The following is a 27,364-nucleotide window of genomic DNA, read 5'->3' on the forward strand; positions in this document are numbered from 1 at the left end:
AACCAACCCTTCTCCCCCACCCCACTGGGCCAGAAAGTTTGAGGAACTCTGCTTCACCAGAGTTGAAGTAGAAGTTCTAGTGGCAGCAAATATTTTGCATCCGGAAGATCCCAAATTTAGACCACCAACTTCTCAGCTTTGTTCTCCTTCCTGATGACACCACATCAAAAAAAAAAATCAGTGAGCATTGGAAGAAAAGACGCTTCACTTTTAGTCTTGTAATTTGTGCCTGTTTTCATAGCCGTCTTCAGAATGAGAACTTTGAGTGGCGTTTCAGTATGTCTGTTTCATGTACTGATGGACACTTCCTGGTCTCTGAATCAGCTTCTCTCTGCCTTTTTCTACACACCAGTGTTCGGCAAAGAACCTGAAAAACATTTCGGAGCTCTTCTACTATGCCCAGAAAGCTGTTCTTCACCCAACTGCTCCTCTCTATGACCCGGAGGAGAAACAGGTAAACATCCGCATCATAATGTTGCAATTATAGTAAAGCAGGCAGGCCTGGAATCCCTTAGACCAGCGGTCACCAACTGGTGGGCCGGGGACCACTGGTGGGCCGTGAGAAAATATTGGTGGTCCGCACAGAAATGTCCCCCCCAAAAAGCAGTGAATCCAGGCTGCGTAGGTTGCACTGCCCACATGGGCTGGCCGCCACCCTTTGGCCAAGTGCAAAACTTACCTTGAGCTGGAACTGGAAGGTAAGACTAACGGCAGGAGAGGAAAATCCACCCCAGGGTAGCTTGCTGACATTGGTGGGAAAGTCGGTCCCATATTCCAGAGCTGCAGTAGTCACAGGACCAGCCCTTTGATCATCCCGGAGCCGCTACTCCAGTCCATGGCAGGCTGGTGCACACGGGTGGAGGAGCAGCTGCTCCCGGATGACCAAAGGGCCAGTCCTGTGACTCCTGCAGCTCTGGAATATGGGACCGACTTTCCCACCAACGTCAGCAAGCCACCGCCAGTCAAAATTCATATCAGTGGTCCAAGCGGGATTTAAAATGATGAGTTTGTTGGTCCCTGAGGTCCAAAAGGTTGGCGACCCCTACCTTAGACAAGCTTACTGGTGAGTGGATTTCATTAAAGAAAAACGAAAATGAGTGTATCAGCATCTACTTCATATTCCCTCTCTTTAAAGTCACACCTCTTTGTTTTTGCTTCTATCCTTTTCAGTTAAGGCCGGCGTGTGCCCAAGCTCTCACTCGCATTTTCACCATGTCTGATCAGGACAACAACCAGATCCTAAGTGATGAAGAACTCAATTATTTCCAGGTAGTACCGGGTTGTTTTTCAATGGGGGTTGGTGGTGGTGGAAGAAGCTAGAAATCTTTGTGTGTTCTCAGAATGTCTGTTGTAACATCAAGAGAGCTTCAGGTCCTTATGCTTTCTTTTTTTAAAAAATTGATTTTCTATTAAATACATTTCTTAGTGCTTAATAAACATCGTGTTGTCTGGGTATTTAATTTGCTTAACAGTTCAAATTTAAATTCTTAAGCTCCACCCCGTTTTTCCAACCATTGTAAAATAGATTCCATATTTGATAATATTCTACATCAGGGGTGTCCAACCTTGGCAACTTTAAGACTTGTGGACTTCAACTCCCAGAATTCCTCAGCCAGCAAAGCTGGCTGAGGAATTCTGGGAGTTGAAGTCCACAAGTCTTAAAGTTGCCAAGGTTGGACACCCCTGTTCTACATCTTTCTGTTTAATTTTCAATGTCAATCTATCCATTTCTGCGCAATCCAGTCCCATGATGGCGAACCTGTGGCATGCGTGCTACAAGTGGCGCACAGAGCCATTTGTGCTGGCACGCGAGCCGCAGGCAAACTTACCTCACTGTGCATGCGTGCACCTCCCAGCTGATCTTTCGGCTGGTTTGAGGCCTTTCTCAGCCTCCCAGAGGCTTTTCAGGACAAATTCAGCAAGGCTTTTCAGGACAAATTATAGGCCCGTTTCATCACTTCCTGTAATACCAGAAGTGACAAAACGGGCCTATAATTCAACCTGAAAAGCCTTGCAAGAGGCTTTTTCCAAGCTTCTGGGAGGCTGAAAAAGGCCACCAACCAGCTGAAAAATCAACTGTGAGGCACAGTGCAGGTAAGGGGGTGGGGGGAAATTGTGCGCGCATGCACAGGGGCCGTGGGGAGATGGGCGCACATTGCATTCTGGGTGCTGGCATGTGAATGCGTGCGCTCTGACGAGCACACAATTTTTGGCACAGGAGCCCAAAAAAGATTAGCCATCACTGATCTAGTCTCTTCCTGGCTATCTCTTCATCTTCAATAGGCATAGTCCTTTAAGGGCAGGTAGTCCTCGATTTACGACCACAATTGAGCCTCAACTTTCTGTTGCTAAGAACATTTGTTTAAACGAGTTTTGCCCCATATTACGACCTTTCTTGCCACCGTCGTTAAGTGAATCCCTGCGGTTGTTAAATTATTAACCCGGTTGTTAAGTGGATCTGGCTCCCCTATTGACTTTGCTCATCAGAAGGTCACAAAAAGTTGTGACTCCAGGACACAGCAACGGTCATAAGTATGAACCAGTTGCCAAGCGTCTGATCATGGGGATGCCATCATAGTCGTAAGTGTGAACAACGGTCGTAAGTTGTAGCTTCCAACAGTCACTAAATGATCTGTTTTAAATCGAGGATTACTTGTATTCCAGACCTGAAAGCAATTTCCTGGCGTCTCTTTGATTCCTCAGTCATTGACTTTTGAGAGAATTTGGAAGACACCAAGCTGAATATGGAACATCCCAGCTGAGCTGTTAACCTTCTCCCTGAGCCAATGGGATGCTTCTATTTGCTCTTTATGGATAGATAGACCTGTCCCTTTTTTGTGACTGACCTCCTTGTTCAGAGTATTGCAGCGTAAATTCAGCACCAGAAAAAGTATAAACACAGATGGCTGAGGCTTCATTTAACTTCTTTATAAACATATAAAGTAAATTTTACAATACCAGTTGTAGATTTCTCCAAACTCAAACAGAAGCAAACTCAAACAGAAGCAGACATCTTACAGGTTCAGAGCAGCGCTCTAGTTTTCACCAAGCAAGCAAGCAAGTTAGTTTCTCTTTCACTTTAGCCTTCAATTCAGCTCTCCTTGGCTGACCTTGTTAGTAAGCTCTATTCCAGTTCATGAATATACTCTAACAGTTCTTGCTTTTCCCGGGAAGTAGAAGTCCTGTTTTGGAAACCCATTGGCCCCTCAGGCTCTGGAAGACGTGAAAATGGTGGTGTGGAAGAACACAACAGATGGTGTCCAGGACAATGGCCTTACGCTCAACGGTAAGCACAAGATGTCCTCTTTAAGTAGCTGGCCCTGGAAATGATATTGAAAAAAAGATGTTGTGACTCTAGAAATAGAGTGCAGAGAAGATGATGAAGGTGCTGGAGGATAAAACATGAGGAACAGTGGCAGGAATTGGGTATGCCTGGTTTAATGAAAAGGAAGAGTAAGGATGGGAGGATAGCAGTGTTCCAAATATTCCAATATTTGAGAGGCTTCCACAAAGCAGAGGGGGTCTCAACGTATTCTCCAAAGCACCTCAAGGCAGGACAAGAAGCAATGGGTAGAAACTAATCAAGGTGAGAAGCAACCTAGAACTATGGAGAAATTTCTTAACAATGAGAACAATTAATCAATGGAAAGACTTGCCTTCAGAATTTGTGGGTGCTCCAACGCTGGAGGCTTTGAAGAAGAGATTGGGAAACCATTTGTCTGACATGGTATAGGGCCGGATGGCGAACCTAGGGCGCACGTGCCACAGGTGGCACGCAGAGCCAATTTGCCAGCACGCAAGCCTCAGGCAAATTTACCTCACTGCGCATGTGCGCCCTCACAGCTGATGTTTTGCTTTTTGAGGCCTTTTCGCCTTCCAAAGGCTTCAAAATAGCTGCTTGCCACTTCCTGTATTTCCGGAAATACTGGAAGTGACAAAACGGGCCCATTTTTCGCCTGCAAAGGCTGCAGAAATTTTCCTCAAGCCTCTGGGAGGCTGAAAAAGGCCTCACATGGGCCAAAAATCATCTGGGGGCGGCGGGGGGGATGTTGCGCATGCATGTGCAGGGGATTGCTTTCTGGGTGCTGGCACACGAGCGCGAGCAGGCACAATTTTTAGCCCAGGAGCCCAAAAGGGTTAGCCACCCCTGGTATAGGGTTTCCTGCCTGCACAGGGGGTTGGACTAGAAGACCTCTGAGGTCCCTTCCACCTCTGTTATTCTGCTCTGCTCTGTTCTGTTGAGGTTGAGAAGACTCAAATCTGTCCCGATAGGGTAGCTTTGCTGCCGTTGCCTCTTCTGAACGATGCTCTTCTACCTACTGCCTTGTAACCTCTCGCCTCTTGTACCTACCCCCTTGTTTCCCACCAGGCTTCCTTTTCCTCAACACCCTCTTCATCCAGAGAGGGCGTCACGAGACTACATGGACCATCCTCCGCCGCTTTGGCTATGATGATGCCCTGGAACTGACCGATGACTATCTCTGCCCAGTGTGAGTAAACCTGAACCCTCCTCTTAGGTTCCTGTAAAAGAGAGGCAGGGCAGGAAGAGCTGTGGTGGCGCAGTGGTGAGAGTTCAGTACTGCAGGCTACTTCTGCCGACTGCTGGCTGACTGCACTTTGTCTGTTCAAATCCCACCAGCCTTCCATCTTTCCGAGTAAAATGAGGACCCAGATTGCTGGGGGCAACAGGCTGACTCTGTAAACCGCTTTTGAGAGGGCTGTAAAGCACTGTGAAGCAGAATAAGTCTAAGTGCTATTGCTAATTCCACTTTTTCTTCTTCCCTCTTGCTATCATTGCTGTTATGCTTTTGTTATTATTGAATGAGCCACAATGACGCAGTGGTATCGCAGGAGGAAACCATTAAGAAAATATTGGAATGTGCTGAAATGAGTAGATTGACATTTGAAATTAGAGAACAAGAGGATAAACAATTTTACAAAATTTGGGACCTTTTCTATCAATGGTTAGATAATAAAATACAATATTAAAATATGTAGAATTTTAGAAAACAATGAATATATAAAAGATGTATTTCTTTATTATTATTATTATTATATCTATAAAATGTTTCTAGATATATTTGGGAAGATTATATGAATTGTTATAAAATAAGCTAAGTAAATTATAGTTATCTCGCAAAGTATGAATGAACAAAATTATAGTCAACTGATTGATTAATAATGATACTAGGGTATTCAATTTTTGATTGATAATATGAGTTATTATGTAATGTAACTGTAATTGATACAATGAAATGGATGCACAAGAAATTTGTAAACCAACCGACACACTGTTGTACACTTATGGAAGAAAGTTGGATGTTTTTATGTTTTGTTTGTTTTTGTTTGTCTTTAAAAACCAATAAAATCTACCAAAAAAAATGACGCAGTGGTGAGAGTGCAGTACTGCAGGTTACTTCTGCTGACTGCTGGCTGACTGCAATTTGGCAGTTCGAATCTCACCAGGCTCAAGGTTGACTCAGCCTCTTCCATCCTTCAGAGGTGGGTCAAATGAGGAGCCAGATTGTTGGGGGCAACAGGCTGACTCTGTAAAATCACTTAGAGAGAGGGCTGGAAAGCACTGGAAAGCGCTACGTAAGTCTTAAGTGCGATTGCTATTGCTCTTTTCTCCTTCCATCCATCCATGATGCGCAGTGGTTAGAATGCAGTATTGCAGGATGACTCGGCCCACTGCCAGGAGTTCGATCCTGATTGGCTCCAGGTGGACTCAGCCTTCTCTCCTTCCAAGGTGGGCAAAATGGGGACCCAGATTGTTGGGGGCAAGAGGCTGACTCTGTAAAACGGCTCAGAGGGGGCTGTAAAGCATGATAAAGGGGTAGATAAGTCTTAAGTGCTATTGCTAGTCCTTGACTTAACCATAGCTCATTTAATGACTGTTCAAAGTTACAACGGCACTGAAAAAAGGGACCGGTGACCGTTTTTCACAGTTACAACCTTTGCAGTATCTCCATGGTGTTGTGATCAAAATTCAGATGCTTGGCAATTGCTTCCAACTTATGACCATTGCTGTGGCCCAGGATCGTCTGATCCTCTTTTGCGACCTTCGGACAAGCAAAATCCATGGGGAAGCCAGATTCCCTTAGCAAACCGTGTTACCGATTTAACAAGTGCAGTGATTCACTTTAGGAACAGTGGCAAGAAAGGTCGTAAAATGGGGGCAAAACTCCCCTGACAAAGGTCTCACTTAACCACAGAAATGTTGGGCTCAGTTTTGTGTCTGAATTTTGATCACACAATCACGGGGAATGCTGCAGTGGTGTCAAAAACGGTCCTAAGTCATATTTGTTTCAGTGCCATCGTAACTTTGAACGGTCACTAAATGACCTATTGTTAGTCGAGGACCAGCAATAGCTCTTAGACTTATATACTGCTTTAAGGCGCTTTCCAGCCCTTTCTTGAGCAGTTTACAGAGTCAGCCTCTTGCCCCCAACAGTCTGGGTCCTCATTTTACTGACCTCAGAAGAATGGAAGGCTGAGTCAACCTTGAGCCGGTCAGGATTGAACTGCTGACAGTGGGCACAATTAGCCTGCAATGCTGCATTGTACCCACTGTGCACCATGGGAGGGAGGGAGGGAGGGAAGGAGGAAGGAAGGAAGGAAGGAAGGAAGGAAGGAAGGAAGGAAGGAAGGAAGGAAGATAGCAATAGCACTTAGACTTATATACCGCTTTATAGTGCTTTCCAGCCCTCTCTAAGCAGTTTAAAGAGTCAGCCTCTTGCCCCCAACAATCTGGATCCTCATTTTACCCACCTTGGAAGGACGGAAGGCTGCATCAACCTTGAACTTTGAACAGTCACTAAAGGAATTGTTGTAGGTCAAGGACTACCTGTATTGCATTGCAATATGTTTGTCAGTCTTGGAAGCCATATTTTACTTAGAAGCTTTGAGGGTGCCACATTGGAGTGCCTTGGAATTTGGGAAGGGGGATTTCACAGAGAGGTAGAAGATTAGACACAACAACATTCTTTCTCAGAGAGTCAAGGACATGTTGCCCTGCACCTGGAGAGGAATGTCTGGAGGAAGGTCTCCAGTTGGGACAATGGTTGATTGGACCATGTGATGGATGTCAGGATTCCAACACTTAACCCCATTTAAATCATGAGTCTCTAGCCAAACTGCAAAAGGATTTATTTGGAGTTAACATGCCCGGCACTGCCTGGGTGTAACCAACTCTGAGACACATCATTCATTGTCACCCTTGACCCTGGTTTTCTCCCACCGCCTGGGTGTATCGTAATTCATATTCTCCAATGGGACACATCCATAGCCAAGAGTCTTCAATCATGTTCTCAAGTTAAAATTTTGCACGGCAGAAACTTCAGTCACCTAGCTACTGTCTTTGAAAACATTTATGGAATGCAAGCTGTCCACTGCTTCCCCCTCCCTTTCTGTTGGCAACTCTAAAAAGACCAGAGAACTATTTTATGAGTTGACAATGGACTGGTGGGTGCAGGGGATGAGCTTTTGATTTTTCAACTGGGAAGGGAAAACCCAGAACTCTCAGATTCGGGTTTTCCCAGATGCATCAGTATGACTTCTCTAATAAATTCTTACTTGGATTGTTTGTTTCTGAGTGCTGAATGGAAATGGAATGCTGGCACTGTTTTTGATGTCTCAGATGGCTTATGGTTTGTAGTAGTTGGAAAATTCATCCCTCCAGTTCCTACTTCAAATTCTGCTCTGGTCTCCTTCAGGATTCAAGTACCCCAGGACTGTTCCACGGAGCTCAACCACTTTGGGTACCAATTCCTGCAACGGATGTTTGAGAAACATGACAAGGTAAGCGGCGAAGAGGCAGAAACATAACGTCTTTGTTGAGGTAATTCCCCGTTAGGAGAATGAGCGCATACAGGGAGACGTATAGAGAGTAGTCTTGGAATAATACACAGATAACACTGTACAGTAAATGTAGGTTTTTACTTCCAGAAAGGTTTAAGCAAAGTCCAAAATAAGCAATCCAAAAGTCATTCACAAGTAAATCAGTCAGTTTTTCATCCAGGGATAATTCAAATATCAAAGTCCAGTGTCAAAAACAGTTCAGTATCAGACTTACATTAAAGCCAGTAATATCAGTCAATTAGAAGAAATGGAGCAACGGCAATACTTTCCAACAGAAGGAAACAGAGATAGAGTCACACTCTCTTCTGAGATTAAGACTCAAACTAAAACAACCCAGGTTTCTGGCTCCATCTTATGGCCGTTTGAGTAACCACGCCCAATTGCAGTTTTGCATTTTCTTAAAGTTACAGTTTTAAAATGTTTATCCTGGTTTATATATTTCTAACCCAAATAGCTGTTAGGTGACTCATATTCCTAACAGTCTTCATTGTGGGTCATGCACTTTTCCCCCGCATAGAGGCTGCATCAGGGTTGATCCCATATCTTGTCAGTCTGGCAAAGCGTTGATAGAGATGCCAAGGAAGGTCTTTGTGGCCAGTATCTTAAGTTCAAATGATGAGCGGTACGGAAATAAGAATTTTGGAAGAATGGAAGGAGAACAAAGGCCGTAGAAGAAATGTAAACGTCCATCCGAAAGTTCCCTTGGTTGGGAGAAGAAACAACATCAGTTTGACAGGAAAAAGGGAAGCAAAGCTGTCATGTTCCTTTGGATGCAGCGTTAAACTGGTCCTTCTCTTGAGGCCGTCTTGCCCAGAAAGAAGGAAGTAGACCTCTTTAGTTCTCTGTTGGTGGTGGTAAGCAGCACTGACCCATGGGACGATTGGCAGGAGAGACGGGCTATGAAGGCCAATTTGTGAAAATTTCTGTTCCAACCTCTTTTATCAAACTAGACATACCCAGTTTCCAGCAACCGTTCTTTTATATGTTTTAGCCTCCAGTCCCCTAATCCTCTTTGTTGCTCTTCTCTGCACTCTTTCTAGAGCAGTGGTTCCCAACCTTTTTTTCGCCCCACACCCCTAAAGAAATTTCATTCGAACCTCACACCCCCTGAAATTTAGACTTTAGGAACTACTGAACGCGTTAAATATATGGTAGGATTGAATCTTTTCAGCTATGTATGTGACGGCCACTAAATAACGATACTTAACTCTAAAATGAAAACAAAGTTAATCCATTGCATAATAAGTAAAAATGCCAACATATAGCCAATATCCTATTATTTACCTGGGCTTTTCTCGCACCCCCTGGAATATCGTCTCGCACCCCCAGGGGTTGCAAGCACCCCAGGTTGGGAACCCCTGTTGTAGAGTCTCAACATCTTTCTCCAAAATTTGACTCAAGGCAGGAAGAGGCTCCGTGCAGCTTTTGATCTGACTACTCTGGCCAAAACTATGCCAGATGTTAAGGGCAAGGGCCACAGCACCCTGATCATTTTGGTAGCTGAAGTTACCGAAGAAGGGCTGCTGTGGGCATGGTGGTCTTGTTGTCTGTAGCAAGCAAGGGAGAAGCTAAGGGCCAGGACTCATCATCCTGCAGACCTTGTAGCTGAAGTGACCGAAGAAGCGGAGGCCTTTCTCGGGCTGCTCTAGGCATGGTGGTCTTGTTGTCTGCCTCTCAGGGCCTGTTTCTTTCCTCTGGCTTGTAGGATCGTGACGGCGCCCTCTCGCCTGTCGAGCTGCAGAACTTCTTTGGTGTGTTCCCCTACATCCCCTGGGGACCTGAGCTCTACCACACGGTATGCACCACAGATAACGGCCTGCTTTCCCTGCATGGATTCCTCTGCCAGTGGACGTAAGCGCAGCCTCTCTCAGCCTCCCGTCAGACCACTTCTCCTCCCTGTCCTGGGTGGCTTGGTCCTATAACAGGTGTGCTTCTTTTTCTGTGCTTGGATTTTTTTCCTCCAGGCTGGTTGCCTACCTGGACATCCATCGCTGCTTGGAACACTTGGGCTACCTGGGGTACCCGATCTTCTCTCAGCAGGACTCTCAGATTTACGCCATCACAGGTAAATCACCTGCCGAACCCTCTCCTCTTTCTGAACTCACATGCGGAGTTAGTTCTCCAAGTCACAGGTAGCCCTCCACTTTATGAGTTCATTTAATGACCGTTCCAAGTTACAGCGGCCCTGGAAAAAGGGGGCTTGTGACTGTTTTTCACCTTTACGACCGTTGCAGCATCACGAGATCAAAATTCAATGCCACTGAAAATGAAACAGAAAGAGGATGTAGAATATTATCAAACATGGAGTTTATTTTACCAATGGTGAGAAAAATGGGGTGGAGATTAAGAATGCAGATTTGTATTTTTAAGAAAACTAAATACCCTGACAACAGGGTGTTTATGAAACACTAAGAAATCTATTTAATAGAAAATCAATTTTTTAAAAAAACGATCAAAATTCAGATGCTTGGAACTATTTTATATTTATGACGGTTGCAGTTTTTCGGAGTCATTTGATCTGCTTTTGCCACCTTCTGGCAAGCAAAGTCAATGGGGAAAGCCTGACTCACTTAACAGCCATGTTACTAACTTAGCAATTGCAGTGATTCACTTAACAACAGTGGCAAGGAAGGGGCAAAATTCACTTAATGACTGTCTCGCTTAGCAACAGAAAATTTGGGCTAAATTGGGGTCTTAACTTGAACTACGTGTTCAACCATCTTATAGTGGCTGTTCAAAGTTACAAGAGCTCCGGAAAAGGTGACTTACGACTGGTCCTTGCGGTTACGACCATTCAGCAGCATTCCCACACGGTCATATGATCAGTATTTGGACACGGCAACGGAGACATATTTACGAAGGTTGCAGCGTCTCCGGGGTCAAGTGATCCCCATTTGCAACCTCCCAGCCAGCTTCCAACAAAGCCAAGTCAATGGGGGAAGCTGGATTCACTTAACGACCGTGTGGTTTGCTTAACAAACTGCAGCGATCTCGCTTCACAACCGTGGCAGAAAGGTCATAAAAATCAGACACAACTCTTTTAAACACCTCGCTTGGGCAGTCGAAATTCTGCCCCACCCTGTTGTGGTCGTAAGTTGAGAACTGCCTATAGCCGTGATGGTGAACCTATGGCACGTGTGCCACAGGTGGCACACGTGGGCATGCAAGCCACAGCCAAACTTACCTGCACTGTGCATGCATGCGCCTCCCAGCTGGTTTTCGGCCCATTATGAGACCTTTTTTGGCCTCCCAGAGGCTCAAGGGAAGCCTCTGCAGCCTTTGGAGGCCGAAAAACAGGCCCGTTTCATCATTTCCAGTACTTCCGGTTCATCACTTCCAGTATTTGGAGGCCTGCTTTTCGGCTTCCAAAGGCTACAGAGGCTTCCCTTGAGCCTCCGGGAGTCTGAAAAAGGCCTCAAATGGGCTGAAAATCAGCTTAGAGGCGCGTGCAGTGCAGGTAAGGGGGGGGAGGTTGCGCACGCACACGCGGGGGAGGAGGACGCATTGCATTGTGAGTGTCAGCAGGCACGCGCTTTCGGTACACCACAACAAAAAGGTTCTCCATCACTGACCTATAGCATGGGGGAACTGGAGACTCAGCCACCCCTCCCAGACATGGCCTAAACCTCCAGAACGAATCCGCTGCCTGGAATTAAACTCGCCTCCTTCTTGCTTCCTGCAAAAAAACGCTGTCAGGCTTGGAAGCCCTATTTCACTTCGAGGCTGCCACATTCGGTGTCTGGGAATTTGGGAGAGGGGATTTCATGGTGAGGTGCTTTCTAGCCCGCTCTAAGTGGTTTAAAGCAGGGGTCCCCAACCACCGGTCCACGGACCGGTACCGGTCCGTGGAACAAATCCTACCGGGCCGCTGGTTTGCTGGGCGCCGCCATCTTGTTTTGATGAAAAAGTGCTTCCGGTGAGCTTTTCCGGGTAGAAAGCTCACCGGAAGCACTTTTTCATCAAAACAAGATGGCGGCGCCCAGCTGATGCCGGTACCGGGCCACGGCATAAAAAAGGTTGGGGACCACTGGTTTAAAGAGTCAGCCTCTTGCCCCAACAATCTGGGTCCACATTTTCCCCACCTTGGAAGGACGGAAGGCTGCGTCAACCTTGAACTTTGAATGGTCACTAAAGGAACTGTTGTAAGTCGTCAAGGACTACCTGTATTGCATTGAAATATGTTTGTCAGCCTTGGAAGCCATATTTTACTTAGAAGCTTTGAGGCTGCCACATTTAACTGCCTTGGAATTTGGGAGGGGGGATTTCACAGAGAGGTAGAAGATTAGACACAACAACATTCTTTCTCAGAGAGTCAAGGACATGTTGCCCTGCACCTGGAGGGGAATTGACCTGGAAGGGAGGGATGTCTCCAGTGGGGACAAAGGTTTGATGTGATGGACTGATGGACGCAGGGGATGGAACTTTGATTATCTTTTGGGAAGGGAAAACCCAGAACTCTCAGATTCGGGTTTTCCCAGATGTACCAATAAAACCTTTGAAGAAATGCTTGTCTCGGAGGTTTATTGGTTTGGAGTTGGTTGGTTGGAACACTGACAAAGGCGCCAAGGCGTTAGGGACGCAGGAAGGGAAGGCCTCTTCCTTCAGCATCCTTCCTCATCCACCTCTCTCCCTTTTGTTCCAGTCACCCGGGAAAAAAAGATTGACTTGGAAAAAGGCCAGACTCACCGGAATGTCTTCCTGTGCAAAGTGATTGGGTCTCAGGGATCTGGCAAGTCTGCTTTCCTGCAGGCCTTTCTAGGGAAGAATGCGGTGGTAAGTCCTGGGTGAATTTAATCTCCCGTTTAGATCAAAACGAAGCATACATTTCAGTTCAGATGAGTACAGAATCAAGGTGAACCTTGGTGGTTGATCTCAAGAGGCTGTAAGTCAGGGTTTCGTGGCTGGGCTGGGGGGATTCTGGGAGTTGAAGTCCACACATCTTAAAAGTTGTCCAGGTTGAGAAACACTGACCTAGCTATTTCTGGTGGATGATATGGCAATATCCCTTAGACTTGTATAGCGCTTCACGGTGTTTTACAGCCCTCTCTCAACAGTTTAGAGTCAGCCTGTTGCCCCCAGCGATCTGGGTCCTCATTTTACCGGACTCAGAAAGATGGCAGGCTGAATCAGTCTTGAGCCAGTCAGGATTGAACTCCAGACTGTGGGCAGAGTCAACCTGCAATACCATAATCTAACCACTGCACACTGTGGAAGGATGGAGGATGGATGGATGATGGATGGATGGATATGGAAAAGGAAGAGCAATAGCGCTTGGACTTATATACCACTTCATAGTGCTTTTTCTAAGTGGTTTACAGAGTCAGCATCTTTCCCCCAACAATCTGGGTCCTCATTTTACCCACCTCGGAAGGATGGAAGGCTGAGTCAACCTTGAATCAGTCAGGATTGAACTCCAGACTGTGGTCAGCCTGCAATACCACATTCTAACCACTGCGCCACCAGGGCTCCTAATGCAACATCCAATCAACTACAGTATTAGCAAGAGGACTAGACTTATATACTGCTTCATGGTGCTTTCCAGCCCTCTCTAAGTGTTTTACAGAGTCAGCCCCTTTCCCCCAACAATCTGGGTCCTCATTTTATCCGCCTCGGAAGGATGGAAGGCCGAGTCAACCTTGAGCCTGGTGGGATTCAAACTGCCAAATTGCAGGCAGCCAGCAGGCAGCAGAAACAGCCTGCAGTACTACACTCTAGCCACTGCATCACCTTATACCACATCCTCTTATACCACATTCCTGCCACCCTAGCTTGCTAGATGGCAGGTGGATGTGAACCTGGTCCTTCATATTCCTAGCCCATTGCCTCAACCACAGCCATGCCACACTGGCTTTTTCCACATGCCAGTCTTTGGAATTTGAGGGGCAGCGATGTCTTAGGATGTTTAAGTTTGAAGCCCACTTTTCTTTAGATCATTCTAGGCTTCCAGAATGCAGCTTATCCCTTCTTCTGCTAAATATGAAAGGGTGGGGTGTTTCTGGACTACTAAAACGAAAAGTCCAAGGATTTTCAATTTTCATGATTGTTGAAATGGCATTCCCAAGTATCGAGACAGTGTCAGGTTGGAAGCAATAAGCAGTCATCAATTTCCTTCCTTTTTTTCCTTCCTTGCTCCCTCCCTTCCTTTTACATCAAAATCAATCTTCTTTCTTTTACATAAAAATCAACTTTCCTTCCTCATCAAAATCAATCTTCCTCCTCCCTTCCTTTTACCTCAAAATCAATCTTCCTTCTTTCTTTTACCCCCAAATCAATATTTCTTTCACCTCAAAACATCCTTCCTTCTTCCCTCCCTCCCTGTTTCAGGTCCAAAGTGAATCTGAAGAAAACAAATCATCCTATTCAATCAATACTGTGCTGGTCAATGGACAGGAAAAGCATTTAATTGTAAGTGTGATCTATTAATTCATTTTTTAAAAAAATCCCTGATGGGCATTTAGTTCAGAAAGAATATGAATCTCTTCTGCATTTCTCTACAGCTGCATGAGATTGAGGCCGATGTGGAATTTGCAAAGACCTTTGACGCAACTTGTGATGTTGCCTGCTTCTTGTATGACGTGACAGACCTCAAGTCTTTTAATTACTGTGCTAATATTTATAAGGTGAGCTTTTCTACTTGGCTGGCTTCAGAAGCAGTAGGTCTCCAAAGTTTGATGCTAAAATTTAATTAATTTTAAGTTTTCTTGTCTCTTTTAAATTTTCTGAAATGTTTTTATGCTCCTAGTTTTTTATTGTACATCACTCAGAGTCTGTCCTGAGGATGATTGGCAGTTCTTAAATATGATAGCTAGGTAGGTGGGTGGGTGGGTAGATGGATGGATGGACGGACGGACGGATTAGAGAAAATCGATAGGTGGATATTAAAGATAATAGATTGTAGATATAGATAGAGCTTGTTTGTAGATAGATAGATAGATAGATAGATAGATAGATAGATAGATAGATAGATAGATAAGATAATAGCGAGAGAGAAAGACAGATAATAGAAGAGAGGAGAGAGGAAAGAGATAAAGAGAGAAAGAGAGAAGAGAGAGAGAGAAAAGAGAGACAGCTATCTTTGAAAGTTCATCCTTTTTCCTCCTTTCTCCTCTCCATCCCATCTGTAGAGCTTTCTTAACTGCTGCCTGCAAATTTAATTTGGGGAAAAAAGAAATTAACCCAGAGTTTCCATGTATAAAAGAAGTAAAGCAAAGAGAAATGTTTTAGGAAAGTTGGTTATTGTCTGAGGCTTCTTCCTAACTGAAGCCACAATCTGAATCTCCTGTTTTCACTGCTGTTGTTTGGTGGCACCTACTCTAACTTTTAAATTTGGCTCTCGAAAATAATCCTTAGAGTATCCCGACTCCTTTGTCTTAACAATTTCTAGTCCTATTACTCTTTTCTTAGTTAATATTCCCTGGATGCATCCCTTTAATTTCTTTTAATCCTCCCTGTCTAGCTTTTCCATCCATAGTTAATCTCAGCTTTGTAATTTGCTTTGTGCTGATCGATAACTGCAATAAAAACGGGGGATGATATTTGAAGGATTGATTGCTTAATAAATAAACATCAAAAACGGAAAATTTGACTGCAACGGCTCTTCCCAGGGGGGGTTCTTCAAAAAGTCTTTGCTAAAAGTTGGATTCCCTCTCCTACAACTCACCCAGGGGTCAGCAACCCACAGCTCTGTTGGACTCCATTGTGGTCATAACTCGAGGACTACATGTACGATAGGCCCATGCAGTCAATAACTACCACCGCCTGTTCTTCCTTGCCTCCCACAGCAACACTACCTGGACAGCCAGATCCCTTGTCTCTTTGTGGCTTCCAAAACGGACCTACCGGAAACATCCCTTCCGCGCGGTGTCTCGCCAGCCGAGTTCTGCTACAAACACCGTTTGCAGCCCCCGTTTTACTTCTCCTGCGTCAGCCAGGAACTCCTCAACACCGCCGTCTACACCAAACTAGCCACGGCCGCCACGTTTCCGTAAGTGTTTTCTTCCTTCGTTCCGAACACAGACAAAACGCACACCAAGAGATACGTCTACAATGGAAGATTGGTGCCAATAGCAAGAGCCTTTAGACTTATATACCGCTTCACGGTGCTTTCCAGCCCTCTCTAAGCGGTTTACAGAGTTCAACATATTTGGCCCAAACAATTTGGGTCCTCGCTTGACCAACCTCGGAAGGAAGGAAAGCTGAGTCAACCTTGAGCCCTATCAGGATCGAACCTCTGGCAGTTGGCAGTGTTAGCCTACAATACTGCATTCTAACCACTGCACACCAAGGAAGGAAGGAAGGAAGGAAGGAAGGAAGGAAGGAAGGAAGGAAGGAAGGAAGTTCTGCATTTCAACCACTGCACTACCAGGGCTCTGCTAAGTGCTGATAACCATCTCTCTCTCTCTCTCTCCCTCTCTCTCTCTCTCTCTCGTTCTCTCTGGTTCTCTCATTCTCTCTTGTTCTCTCTGTCTTTCTCTCTCTCCCTCTTCCTCTCTCTTTCTCTCTGGTTCTCTCGTTCTCTCTTGTTCTCTCTCTCATTCTCTCTCTTGTTCCCTCTCTCCCTTTCTCTCTCCCCTTCTCTCTCATTCTCTCCCTCTCTCGCTCTCATTCTCTCTGGTTCTCTCGTTCTCTCGCTTGTTCCCTCTCTCGTTCTCTCTCTTGTTCCCTCTCTCCCTTTCTCTCTCCCCTTTCTCTCGTTCTCTCCCCCCCTCTCTCTCTTTCTCTGTAGGGGTGGAGAATCCATTATTTATATTCCATTAAAATCAACAAAGGCGCTAAGAATGGCTTGATCTGAGCTCTTGTGTTCGGATCTTGCTCTCCTTCTGTTCCAGTTTTTAATCATTCAAATACATCCTGGAGAGAGAGAGACAGAGGAGGGAAGAAAGTCCGTGTGTTAAAAGAGGAATTTATAGTGAAGGAGAAAAGGGGAGTGGGTGATTGATAACAGCCATTCCTTTAGAAGGATCTAATTTTATCTCCGGTTCCTTTAATGCTCAGCATATCCTATTGTGGAAACATATCACGACTCGGGCGATACGTCTGCCAGATGCCGAAAGAAAGCACGCTCATCCATAAAGAGGATACAGGCAGTCCTCGACTTACGACTGCCATTGAGCCCGACCTTCCTGCTGCTCAGGGAGGCATCGATGAAGTGAATTTGTGTCCCGGTTTATGACCTTTCTTGCCACTGTTGTTAAGTGGAGCACTGTCATTCTTAGTGACACGGTTGTTAGATGAATCTGGCTTCCCCAGGGACTTGGCTGGTACGAAAGTCACCCCCAAAAAATCACATGACCCCAGGACCGTCGTAAACACGAAACAGTTGCCTCTGAATACTGATCACTGGCCATGGAGATGGTGCCACAGTTGTAAGTGTGAAAAGCGGTCACGCGTCTAACTTTTTTCACCGCCCTTGTAACTTCGGATGGTCACTAAATGAATTGTTGTAAGCCAAGGACTACCTGAAAGTCGGTAGAGATTCTCAGTCCTCCAAGGTCATGGTTTGTCCCAAAGGTGCTTTTCCTGGAGGCAGCTGGACTTCCTTGTTGTTTTTTCTTTTGAAGTCATTTCGCTTCTCATCCAAGAAGCTTCTTCTGCTTCTTCTTCAGGATATCTGTCAGAGCTGAAGAAGCTCCTTGGATGAGAAGCGAAACGTCTTCAAAAACAAAACCAGAAAGTCCAGTTGCCTCCTAAAAAAAAACACCTTTATAACCATGATCTGGATGACTGAGAATCTCAACAGACTTTTAGCTATGGAATTTGGGATAAACAACCTTTGAATGGTGTGGGAGTACAAATGGATTTCCAGAGGAAAAAAAAACTGCAGACTACAGGAACCAGGAGCACTAACTCAGGCGATCCTGAGGACACAGGCAAACCTCCAAGTGGCCTCAACGACCCTCTCAAAGGATGCAAATGACCAGCTGTCTGCAAGGAATATAAATCCTTCCACTCTGCACCATCCAGTCAGAGCTGAAGAAGCTTCTTGGATGAGAAGCGAAATGTCTTCGAAAGAAAAAACAAAATCCAGTTGCCTCCAGAAAAAAAAAGAAAAGAAAAGAGCACCTTTTGGCTCAAGGACCACCTGTACTGAATCTGAGGACTTCGTCTTCCCCCCCTCTTGATTTTCATTCCTCTCCTCTCCTCTTTCCTCTTCCCCAACCCGCTTTTCATTCCTTCGAGCCCTGGCTCATTTTTTTTTTTGTTCTGCCTTTCCTTTCCATCCTCTTGATTTAGAACCCACGGCTGCTTTCTGGGGCCATATTCATTCTTCACCCTTTGCAGTTAAAGCTTCAAGCCAAATGCAGCATTGGCTGCATGAGTGTGAAGCCCGTTCTGGGATTGGCGTTAACAGCAGCTGGCATCGCAGCGCAAATGCATTCGCCTGTAAGCAAAGCTAGGCTAAGGCACTGGGGCCCGTCTCTGAAATAGGAATAGCAAGAGCAGGAGCCCTTAGACTTATATACCGCTTCACAGTGCTTTGCAGCCCCCTCTAAGCAGTTTACAGAATCAGCCTCTTGCCCCCAACAATCTGGGTCCTTATTTGACACACCTCGGAAGGAGGGAAGGCTGAGTCAACTTTGAGCCGGTTAGGATCAAACTCCTGGCAGTTGGGCAGACTTAGTCTGCAATGCTAAATTCTATCCACTGCACACCATGGAAGGAAGGAAGGAGGGAAGGAAGGAAGGAAGGAAGGAAGGAAGGAAGGAAGGAAGGAAGGAAGGAAGGAAGGAAGGAAGGAAGGAAGGAAGGAAGGAAGGAAGGAAGGAAGGAAGGAAGGAAAGACAAGAGCAGTAGCCCTTAGACTTATATACTGCTTCACAGTGCTTTGCAGCCCCCTCTAAGCAGTTTACAGAATCAGCCTATTGACCCCAATAATCTGGGTCCTCATTTTACCCACTTCGGAAGGACGGAAGGCAGAGTCAGACTGGAGCCGGTCAAGATCGAACTGCTGGGAGTTGGCAGAGTCTTCAGCCTGCAATACTGCATTTTTAACCACTGTGCCACCAGGAAGGAGAATGGAGAAAGGGAATAAGAGAGGAAGAGAAGGAGGCCAATGGCAGTGGCAATGGCACTTAGACTTCACAGTGCTTCACAGCCCCTCTCTAAACAGTTTACAGAATCAGCCTCTTGCTCCCCAACAATCTGGGTCCTCATTTTACCCACCTGGGAAGGCTGGAAGGCTGAGTCAACCTTGACCCCTGGTAAGATTCGAACTGCCAAACTGCTGGCAGCCGGCAGGCAGCAGAAGTAGCCTGCCGCACTCTAACCACTGCGCCACCACAGCTCTTAGGTAGGTTTTCACCCATGGTATAAGGTGCCAGTTGAAATTTTTACAGGACAGTGAAAGTTAGAAAGTAAATCAAAGTAGTTTAGTGTAGTGCTAGCTAGAAGTTGCTGGTTAGAAACCAGGAGAGGGTGAGTTCTAGTCCCACCTTAGCCTAAAAACCAACTGAGTAACTTTCGGCCAATCACCAGGAGTCAGTGAGTTCTAGTCCCACCTTAGCCTTAAAACCAACTGGTTGACTTTCGGCCAATCACCAGGAGTCAGTGAGTTCTAGTCCCACCTTAGCCTTAAAACCAACTGGTTGACTTTCGGCCAATCACCAGGAGTCAGTGAGTTCTAGTCCCACCTTAGCCTTAAAACCAACTGGTTGACTTTCGGCCAATCACCAGGAGTTAGTGAGTTCTAGTTCCATCTTAGCCTTGAAAACTGGCTGGGTGACTTGGGAACAGTCCCTCTCTCTCAGCCCAAGTCGACTCATGAGTTGGAAGGGACCTTGTAGGTCATCTAGTCCAACCCCCCACCCAAACCAGGAGACCTTACACCATTTCTGACAGATGGCAGTCCAGTCTCTTCTTGAAAGCTTCCAGGGATGAAGGTCCCACAACTTCCGAAGGCAACTTCTGCTCCATCAGTTGATTGTTCTCACGGTCAGAAAATTCCTCCTTGTTTCTAGGTTGACTGTCTCCTTGTTCAGTTTCCATCCATGATTCCTTGTCTGGTGCTTTAGAGTGGAGGAGGAGGAGGACAAATTCCTCCTCTTCGTCAAGTTTGAATCGATAATATTCTAACTTTCGGATTGTTTTTAGGACAATAGAGGGCTCCGACTGCCCGAAATCGATCCAGATTTCAACAGCCTGAGCTTTAGAAATTTGGGAGGCTGCCAAAAAGAGACTCAAAGGCCAAGAGAGGAAGAAAATGCTCCTCTTATTTTTTAAGAGCCACAGAGAAAGTGAGAGTTGGGTAGATGCCAGCAAACATTGGGAACATCTTGTAGTTTTGAGGGGAAGAATTTTGAGCTTAGGAAGAACTTCTCCTGACCTGTCCGTAGAGAACCATGCTGTGCATTTAATTTGACTGGCTTCCATACCTCTTGAACCAATGGACACTTTATCTGATGAGCCCAACTGACTCAGATAGTGAGGAGGTTGGGGGAGGAACATGGGCCAGTCCTGGAGTCTGGGGAAGGATCTGATGAGTGCTTTGTGTTAGAGGCAGAGATGGGGCCAGGGTCGTCTGATAGTTATCAGCTGCCTTCGGAGATCAGTGGGGAAGAAGAACAGCTGGAGCCTGTTCCCAATGTACGCATGCACAGAGCTGCCAGGAGAAGGAAACAATTAAGGAACAAGGGTCGACTCAGAAGTAAAGACTCAGAGGGACAGTGAATGGCCCCTCCCATAGGGAATAAAGAGGAGCGAAAGGGGAGTGGGGTTTGCAGGAGACAATTAGTTCAATTCATTAGGGTGGAGATCAGTTCCTGTGTTGTCTGCTACAATGTGGCATCTGAAAGATATCGGCCTGGCAGCTCTCCAAGCCTGATCAAGGTCTGTAATTGTAAAATCTCTCTGTTGGCCTGGACTTTACCGGAGAGGAATTCCCTTTAAAATAAAATAAAAGGTGTTTTATCGGGACGAGGAGTCTGCTTCACACGATCTTGGGAACAAGCCGAGGTCAGAACACTCTCCTCCAGACCCTGAAGAGACGAGAAGAGCGTTGCTGGCAGGCCAAATGGCAGTGCCATCCGGCGAAATGACAGCCAGCGAGACAACGAAGCCATCCTTTCCCATTTCGCGTGATTAAGGTAAAGGTTCCCCTTGCACATGAGTGCTATTAATTCCCAGCTCTAGGGGGCCGTGCTCATCTCCATTACAAAGCCGAAGAGCCAGCGCTGTCCAAAGACATCTCCGTGGTCATATGGCCAGCTGGACTAAATGCCGAAGGTGCACAGAACGCCGTTCCCTTCCCATCAAAGGGGTCCCTATTTTTCTGTTTGCATTCTTTAGGTGCTTTCGAACTGCTAGTTTGGCAGAAGCTGGGATGAGTAATAACAGGAGCTCACTCCGTTACACACGGCGCTGGGGATTTGAACTGCCGACCTCTCTGATCGACAAGCTCAGCGTCTTCGCCACTGAGCCACCGCAATGTCCTTATTGAGAGGATGCACCGCCTCCAGATACAAATCGCTCTATTTAGCTCTCATTTCCCATTCACATCCAGTGGACCAAGTCTTCTTCCTCGTCCTCTCTGCCTTTGTCTGGTCCTCTTCTTTGAAGGCCCTGTGGGCTGAGGGCCATTAAGCCTCGTATATCAGGACACCGACCTGAATAGTTGTAAAGCCTTGGAAAGGAATGAAATTCTGGAAGCCCTTGGAGGCAAAGATCTGCAGGAACGCCGCTTTTCCGTTGATGCGATGGATCTTTTTACCAAGGGCAGTGGGTCACCTCTTTACCGCTAACTTGGTTGCCTCAAAGCTTTGCTTATTTGTTTATTTCCTTCAAAAGGCAACTGAACTATTTTTCCTCGAGGAAGAAAAAGTTTCACTTCTCATACAAGAAGCATGGTCAGTTCTGAGGGTGGGGAAAATGGTAGGATAGGTTCTGCTAGGAAGGACTGTGGGTTGTTGTTATTGTTGTTTTTGCAGTCATCTGGTTGTTAGTACTCTCTCTGAGAGCTGTGGAGGCTACTTAGGGGGTTATTTTATGCCCTGAATCGGGGTGCAATTGGTGTGGAATCTTCTTGGAAGTGCTATGTTGCAAACTGGAAATAGGATTGTGTCCTATTTCCCCTTCTCTGTTGAGAGAGGGCTGTTCGAATCTAACATAGATGGATTCTTTTGCCCTTCTTTCAAATTCGGTTGCTCCTTTCTATCCAAAACGTGGACGTTGCTGTCTTTGAAAGTTGGTTTCCCTTAAAAGTGGGATAAGATAAATTCACGGAGGACAGGTTTATCCAGGACTATCAAGTCTTAATACTATCCCTGATGCTAAGGAGTCCTACTCTCCCTCCCCATTTGGAAAAAAAAATCTGTTCCAAATGCAAAACGCCAGCATAGGAGCGGCGTTTCAGTTTCAGAACACCAAGCAGCTTTAGTATAGATCAGTTGAGCTAAGCCACGCCCAGGCTCCTTGCTGTCTCCTTGTTCACACAGTAAATATTCTTTCAGTTTCCAAACAGCCTTCAGCTCTCTCACACACTGACAGGACGCAAGCCAGATGAATACCAATCAATGCTGGTAGGCAGAGCAGGATTTCCCCCTTTATTTTCCTCCCCAAAAACGAAGCCTGACCACATAGTTTCATAGCGAAGGACGGGGATCCAGCCTAGCCTTTAAAAAAAGGGAACTTTGAGGAAATGCTTGCCTTTGAGTTTATTGGGTTGGAGTTGGTTTGTTGGAACTCTGACAACAGACAAGCTCCTTAATTGTGACCTTGGATGTCACAAATGCACAGGATGAGGAAGATGTCATTCCTTCAGAGGTCCTCCAGCCACATCTGCTACACTTTCTCTTGCAGGCACCTGAACGACATCGAGTTGGGCACCTCGTCCTTCTGGATCCGGATTGCCTTGGGAGCTGCGGTGGCCACCATTGTGGGAATCAGTCTCTACAAAGCAATGATAAAGAACAAATAGGGGATGGCGAGGACATAGGAACCTCTCTTTCTTCTCCTCCCTTGCTCTAAGGTTCTTTTTTCCCCCACGTGTCCAGGAAACCAACGTCCTTTGCCTCCCAAGGACTTTGCAAAACCCAAAAGAAGTGTGCAAGGGGAAGGCAGAAGGAGACCTGAAGGACGTTCTAACCCCCTTGGCTTCTCCCAACAGAGGGGTAGGTGGGCGTTGCAGATGGGAGCGGATGACCACCGTTGCACCAGCATCCTCCGAAATCATCGCAGTCACCTAACTGGCATGGGCAAGATTTGCGTTTTTTCTCACTCAGGGAATGTCCCCAATCCTGCAAGCCATAGCATCAGATATCTTCTGGGCCTCTCAGCTCCTACAAATATCTTAGCTTCCCCCACCCCAATTTTTGTTTTTGTTTTTAACCTCTTTTGGCTGTTCGTCAGAAGCTGAAACTCCTGCAAGTCCAGTAAATGTTTTTTAAAATAGACGTGTCTTGGGGAAAGTCGAGACTGTTGTCCCTCTGGGGTGTCTCTGTTTGGACCTTCTGCTTCATCTCCTGCTTGGAAGGATGTCTTGGAGCTCCTCTTGGGGTTTCTGGGACTTTGTGAACCCTTTTTCTAAGAAGGAATTTCACCCAGGTTGTCTTCCTGGGGCGGGTTGACTCAAACACAGAACAGAGGAACCTCCATGGAGGTGGAAGGATGGAGAACTGAGATTGAACTTCTCGCTCTTGACACGGACATGACTCGTTGCACACCCATGGTAAGGCACCAGTGTGGTTTTCTGGGGCAGCTTGGAAACTTCTGTCTATCACTCGCACTCACTAGTTCAGGAGGTCCTGGGAGGTTGTCTACTCCGGCAACTGGGGAGCCAGTCGAGGAAGCAACTAGGACCTGCCTCCCTCCACAAATATTCTTGGATCCATTATAGGAGCAGCCCATCTTCTTATATTCAGCAATGCAGCACGTGGAAAAGTCATAGGTGTTTTTTTTCCCTTCCCACTTCTTTTTCCCATGTTCCAGGAAACCGATAATCTGCACATTCTTCCTATATTTTAGATTTTGGCTTGAAGGGGAGGGGGTATCAAAGAGCCCCCTCTACCGATGGATCTCGGCCATTGGTGGTCTAGCAGGCGAGGTCTCCCTCTCAGGGCCATCTTCCAAACTTTTTAACTCTTTTATCCTTGGCTCCCAAACTGAGCTACGTTCACAGCTCAAGAGGTAGAAGGGAAAAAAAAAAACACCCAGATTTTATGCCGTCCCATAAACAATCTCAGAAAGGAATTCTAAAAAGGAAAGTTTGGGTGGTTTTTTTTTTTTTTTTTACTTTGCAGTTCTTGCACCCTTCACGATTGGTCCTTTTTTGTGTGTGTGACACAGGTTGGGGTTTTCTCCTGAGTTCCTTCTCTGTGCTTGCAACCTGGGGCTCCCCATCTTCAGCCAGAACGTTGCTGGTTTTAGGATGGCAAACCCCTACTTTATTGGGGCTGTGTCTAGTCCAGGTTTCCCCACATTAGATTACTTCTGCGGGCCAGAAATGCAGGGGGCTACTAAAACTTGAGTTTGCCAATCATTCCAGCTTTGTGGGACGGAGGGGGGATTGGGAATGGTTCCACATAAGCATATGGAACTCACCTGCCACTTCCGCAGCCCAGTTCTAAATGGTTCTAGACCTGGGATTAGGCTGTGGCCTGGTGGGTTCGGGACTCATGTATTAAAGGACGCAGCAGACCACGTGGAGAAGCAGAAGGCACCCACTCGTCCACAGTTGTGACCTCCGCCACCAAGTCTATGAACTGAAATAAACCAAAAACTCTGCAAGCTCATTGCATCTCTTATACCCTTTTAGGTTAATATTCCCATTTCCTTATAAGATTATTTTTAAGGTAGATTAACGTACTGAAGAGAAGCTCTGTTATTGGGTCTCAAATCAATTGCCAAGGAAATAACTCCCATCAGTATTCAGCTCCCATTCTTGACCTCATGTTTTTCTACGTAACTTTAAACAAGTTATTTCCCCAGCACTGTTTTTAAATCCTTTCCCCTTTCCCCTCTCTACTGGAATCCTTAATTCAGGCAGTCGCATCAAGGGCTTGGGATAGGATGCAGCCAACATATGCTTGGGGAATTCTGGTTTGCATTTTTGGTCCTTTTTTTTTTTTTTTAAACAAACTAAACTTTTTCATAAAACCAGCAGCTGGAAAGTCTGTGTCTCCAACCTTCGCCAGTTGAAGACTTGTGGATTTCAACTCCCAGAATTCCCCAGTCAGTAGTGCTGGCTGGGGAATTCTGGAAGTTGAAGTCCACCAGTCAATTCTAGGACTGAAAGTCCAACTTGGGTCAATTGGAAGACTTGTGGACTTCAACTCTGAGAATTGGCTTGTGGACTTTAACTTCCAGAAGTCCCCAGCCGGCACCGCAAGTCCACAAGTCTTCAACCAGCCAAAGTTGGACGCCTCTGGTTTAAAACCATTGTTCACCCAGTACGTCATGGAATCAATGGAGAAAAAAAATTGGAGAAACACACAGAACTGATGGTGGCTGGTGGCCTTCAAGCCTGCTTTTGAGAAAGTCCTAATCTTAATGCTTTTTTTAAAAAAAAACCTAATCAGGGTCTTTGGTTCTGATGAGCAGAAATAGAAGCAGGTACGGACCATGAAACAAGGCATTAAATATTCACCAAACACCAACAAGGAAGAGACTCTGCATACCTGGAAAGCTAGCATATTGGGGGAGAGCTTGGAGCTTCCTCTGGAGACCATTTTTTTTAAAAAAAAAATAGGGGGGTCCTCAAATGTTTACCCCTTGCACTAGGAAGTGGCCTGGACTGGGCCTGGCTTTATGACCTTCGTTGCTGGGATCTCAACTGTAACATTTAGCCAGCTTCAAAAGAAATGGTCCTTAGCCCTGGCTTATGGGAGTGGCATAGCCCAGTCGCACTGCATGTGGAATATTTTGGATTCTTTTGGGATTCCCTGGACATTTCAGGTACCCCTTCCACATCACTTTGCACCCAGAGATAAGCTCCAGGTAAATTTTAATATCTCCATCTCTTACTCCTCCTCTTCCACTGCATTTATGGATTTGCTACCTGGAGCAAATTCTCAGCAGCCAGCTTTGCAAGCGACAACCTCTTCTTTTTTCACCAAGCGAGATGGGGGCCGTTCTCCTCCCCCCAGGGGGGCTCCTCTTAACCCACATCTCTGTTCAGTCGTACCGAGTTCCAACTCAACTGCTGTGAACCTGAATAAATTTTTATGCACCAGATGGTTGCAGACAAAAGACAGATCCTCTTGTTTGCTTTCTTGGGGGGGGGTTTGGTTGGGTAGGTGGTTGGGGTGGAGGGGGGGAAGACGAGGAGAGGGCTGTCTCGGGATATTTACAGCTTTCATAAACAATGCACATCTGTGCAGGCCAGCGTGCTGTTGTATGTCTAAAATTGAGCGTGGATTCCGTAATTCGTATTCATATCCCGTTAACGATTAAAAATAGAAAACTCCAAGAAACAATAACGGATAGCTGTACTATTAGCTTTCCTGAAAGGAAGACAACCTTTTCAAGGGATGCATGTAGGCCAATCAAGGATTTCAAGACAAAGCAGCCTCACCAACCACTGAGTCGCGATAAAAGTAAAATTGAAGAGAGATTTTTTTTATATATGTTCCTAAGTTTTAAAGGCTTGGGGAGTCTTCATTTGGATCAAAAAGTGCTTGTAAAAACACATCTGCCCAAACTTAAAAAAACAGCATCTAAAATTAAATGGCTGTACGCAGATTAAAAGCCGTTGAGTTGCTTTCGCTCTTGAGGAATGAATAAATGGCTCTACAGTGGGAAAAGATTCAGAGGAGGAAAAATAGAGTAAACTCAAGCAGAAGTAGCCATTTTTCTTAGAGCTACCTTGAAAAAAGAGGTATGTAAAGTAAGGTATGCACTTTTAGAGCAAGGGCGTCCAACCTTAAGAACTTGAATCGCACTGTCATGCCCCTGTCAGAGTTTGAATCTGAGGAGGAAGACGAACAGCCGACAGGGAGAAGGGAGTGTGGCTCCGTTGGCTGTGGAGAAGGCTGGAGAAGGGCAAAGTCCGGTGGGCAAAGCAGGGGAGAGGTAGAACAAGGGAGAGGGAATTCAGAGGAAGACCCAGGCCCACCCCTTCTTAATCCTAGGGCACACAGGGAGGAAAGGAGAAGAGAGCGATGTGGGTTGCGTGGCTTATGGGGGAGGAAAGGGCCCTGATTCCCTTCATTAGCCACACATGGGAAGAAAGTTTAAAAGAGATGCAAGCTGCATGCAGCAGCTGCTGGGAACAAACGTGAGTTTATCTTGTGTTGAGTTTTGTTATCTGCTTTCCTGGCATCCTCCCAACCATGTTGAATTACTACTATTCCTTCACATCTGGAATTCCTTCTCTTGCCCTGCCGGACTAATTACCTCATTTTGCCTTGATTGGACTTATAGTTACAGTTTTTGCTGACCACGTTTTGGATTTGATTCTCTGCAGCCAAAGGCTGTTCCTGGGAGAGTTTTTCTCCAGCCCAGAAGGTAACCAGGACATGTGGGGCAAAGTTGGAACAAATAAAGGGACTCCTACTGATTATCTGACTCTGTT

At 46.0% G+C, this 27,364-nt stretch overlaps 1 protein-coding gene across 2 annotated transcripts in view; it reads left to right on the forward strand.

Annotated features, from left to right (window-relative positions):
• The window catches only part of RHOT2 (ras homolog family member T2), a 44,307-nt gene extending 18,267 nt beyond the window's left edge, over positions 1 to 26,040 (forward strand). Inside the window, exons 8-19 of one of the 2 annotated variants that reach the window (XM_026680705.2) lie at positions 353 to 454; positions 1,171 to 1,269; positions 3,178 to 3,286; positions 4,370 to 4,490; positions 7,716 to 7,800; positions 9,566 to 9,711; positions 9,825 to 9,925; positions 12,503 to 12,633; positions 14,185 to 14,265; positions 14,358 to 14,480; positions 15,642 to 15,844; positions 22,654 to 26,040. In XM_026680705.2, the coding sequence (XP_026536490.2) occupies positions 353 to 454; positions 1,171 to 1,269; positions 3,178 to 3,286; positions 4,370 to 4,490; positions 7,716 to 7,800; positions 9,566 to 9,711; positions 9,825 to 9,925; positions 12,503 to 12,633; positions 14,185 to 14,265; positions 14,358 to 14,480; positions 15,642 to 15,844; positions 22,654 to 22,771 (1,419 nt within the window). In that variant the 3' untranslated portion in view covers positions 22,772 to 26,040. Of the gene's footprint in view, positions 1 to 352; positions 455 to 1,170; positions 1,270 to 3,177; positions 3,287 to 4,369; positions 4,491 to 7,715; positions 7,801 to 9,565; positions 9,712 to 9,824; positions 9,926 to 12,502; positions 12,634 to 14,184; positions 14,266 to 14,357; positions 14,481 to 15,641; positions 15,845 to 17,465; positions 17,917 to 22,653 lie in introns of those variants that run through there. The other variant, XM_087973197.1, reaches the window with a different exon arrangement.
• The last annotated feature ends 1,324 nt before the right edge of the window (positions 26,041 to 27,364 follow it).

This window comes from Notechis scutatus, chromosome 12 (assembly GCF_049901735.1).
Source record: "Notechis scutatus isolate UNSWTSFEM ecotype Mainland chromosome 12, rNotScu1.2, whole genome shotgun sequence".
In the NCBI taxonomy this organism is placed as follows: domain Eukaryota; kingdom Metazoa; phylum Chordata; class Lepidosauria; order Squamata; family Elapidae; genus Notechis; species Notechis scutatus.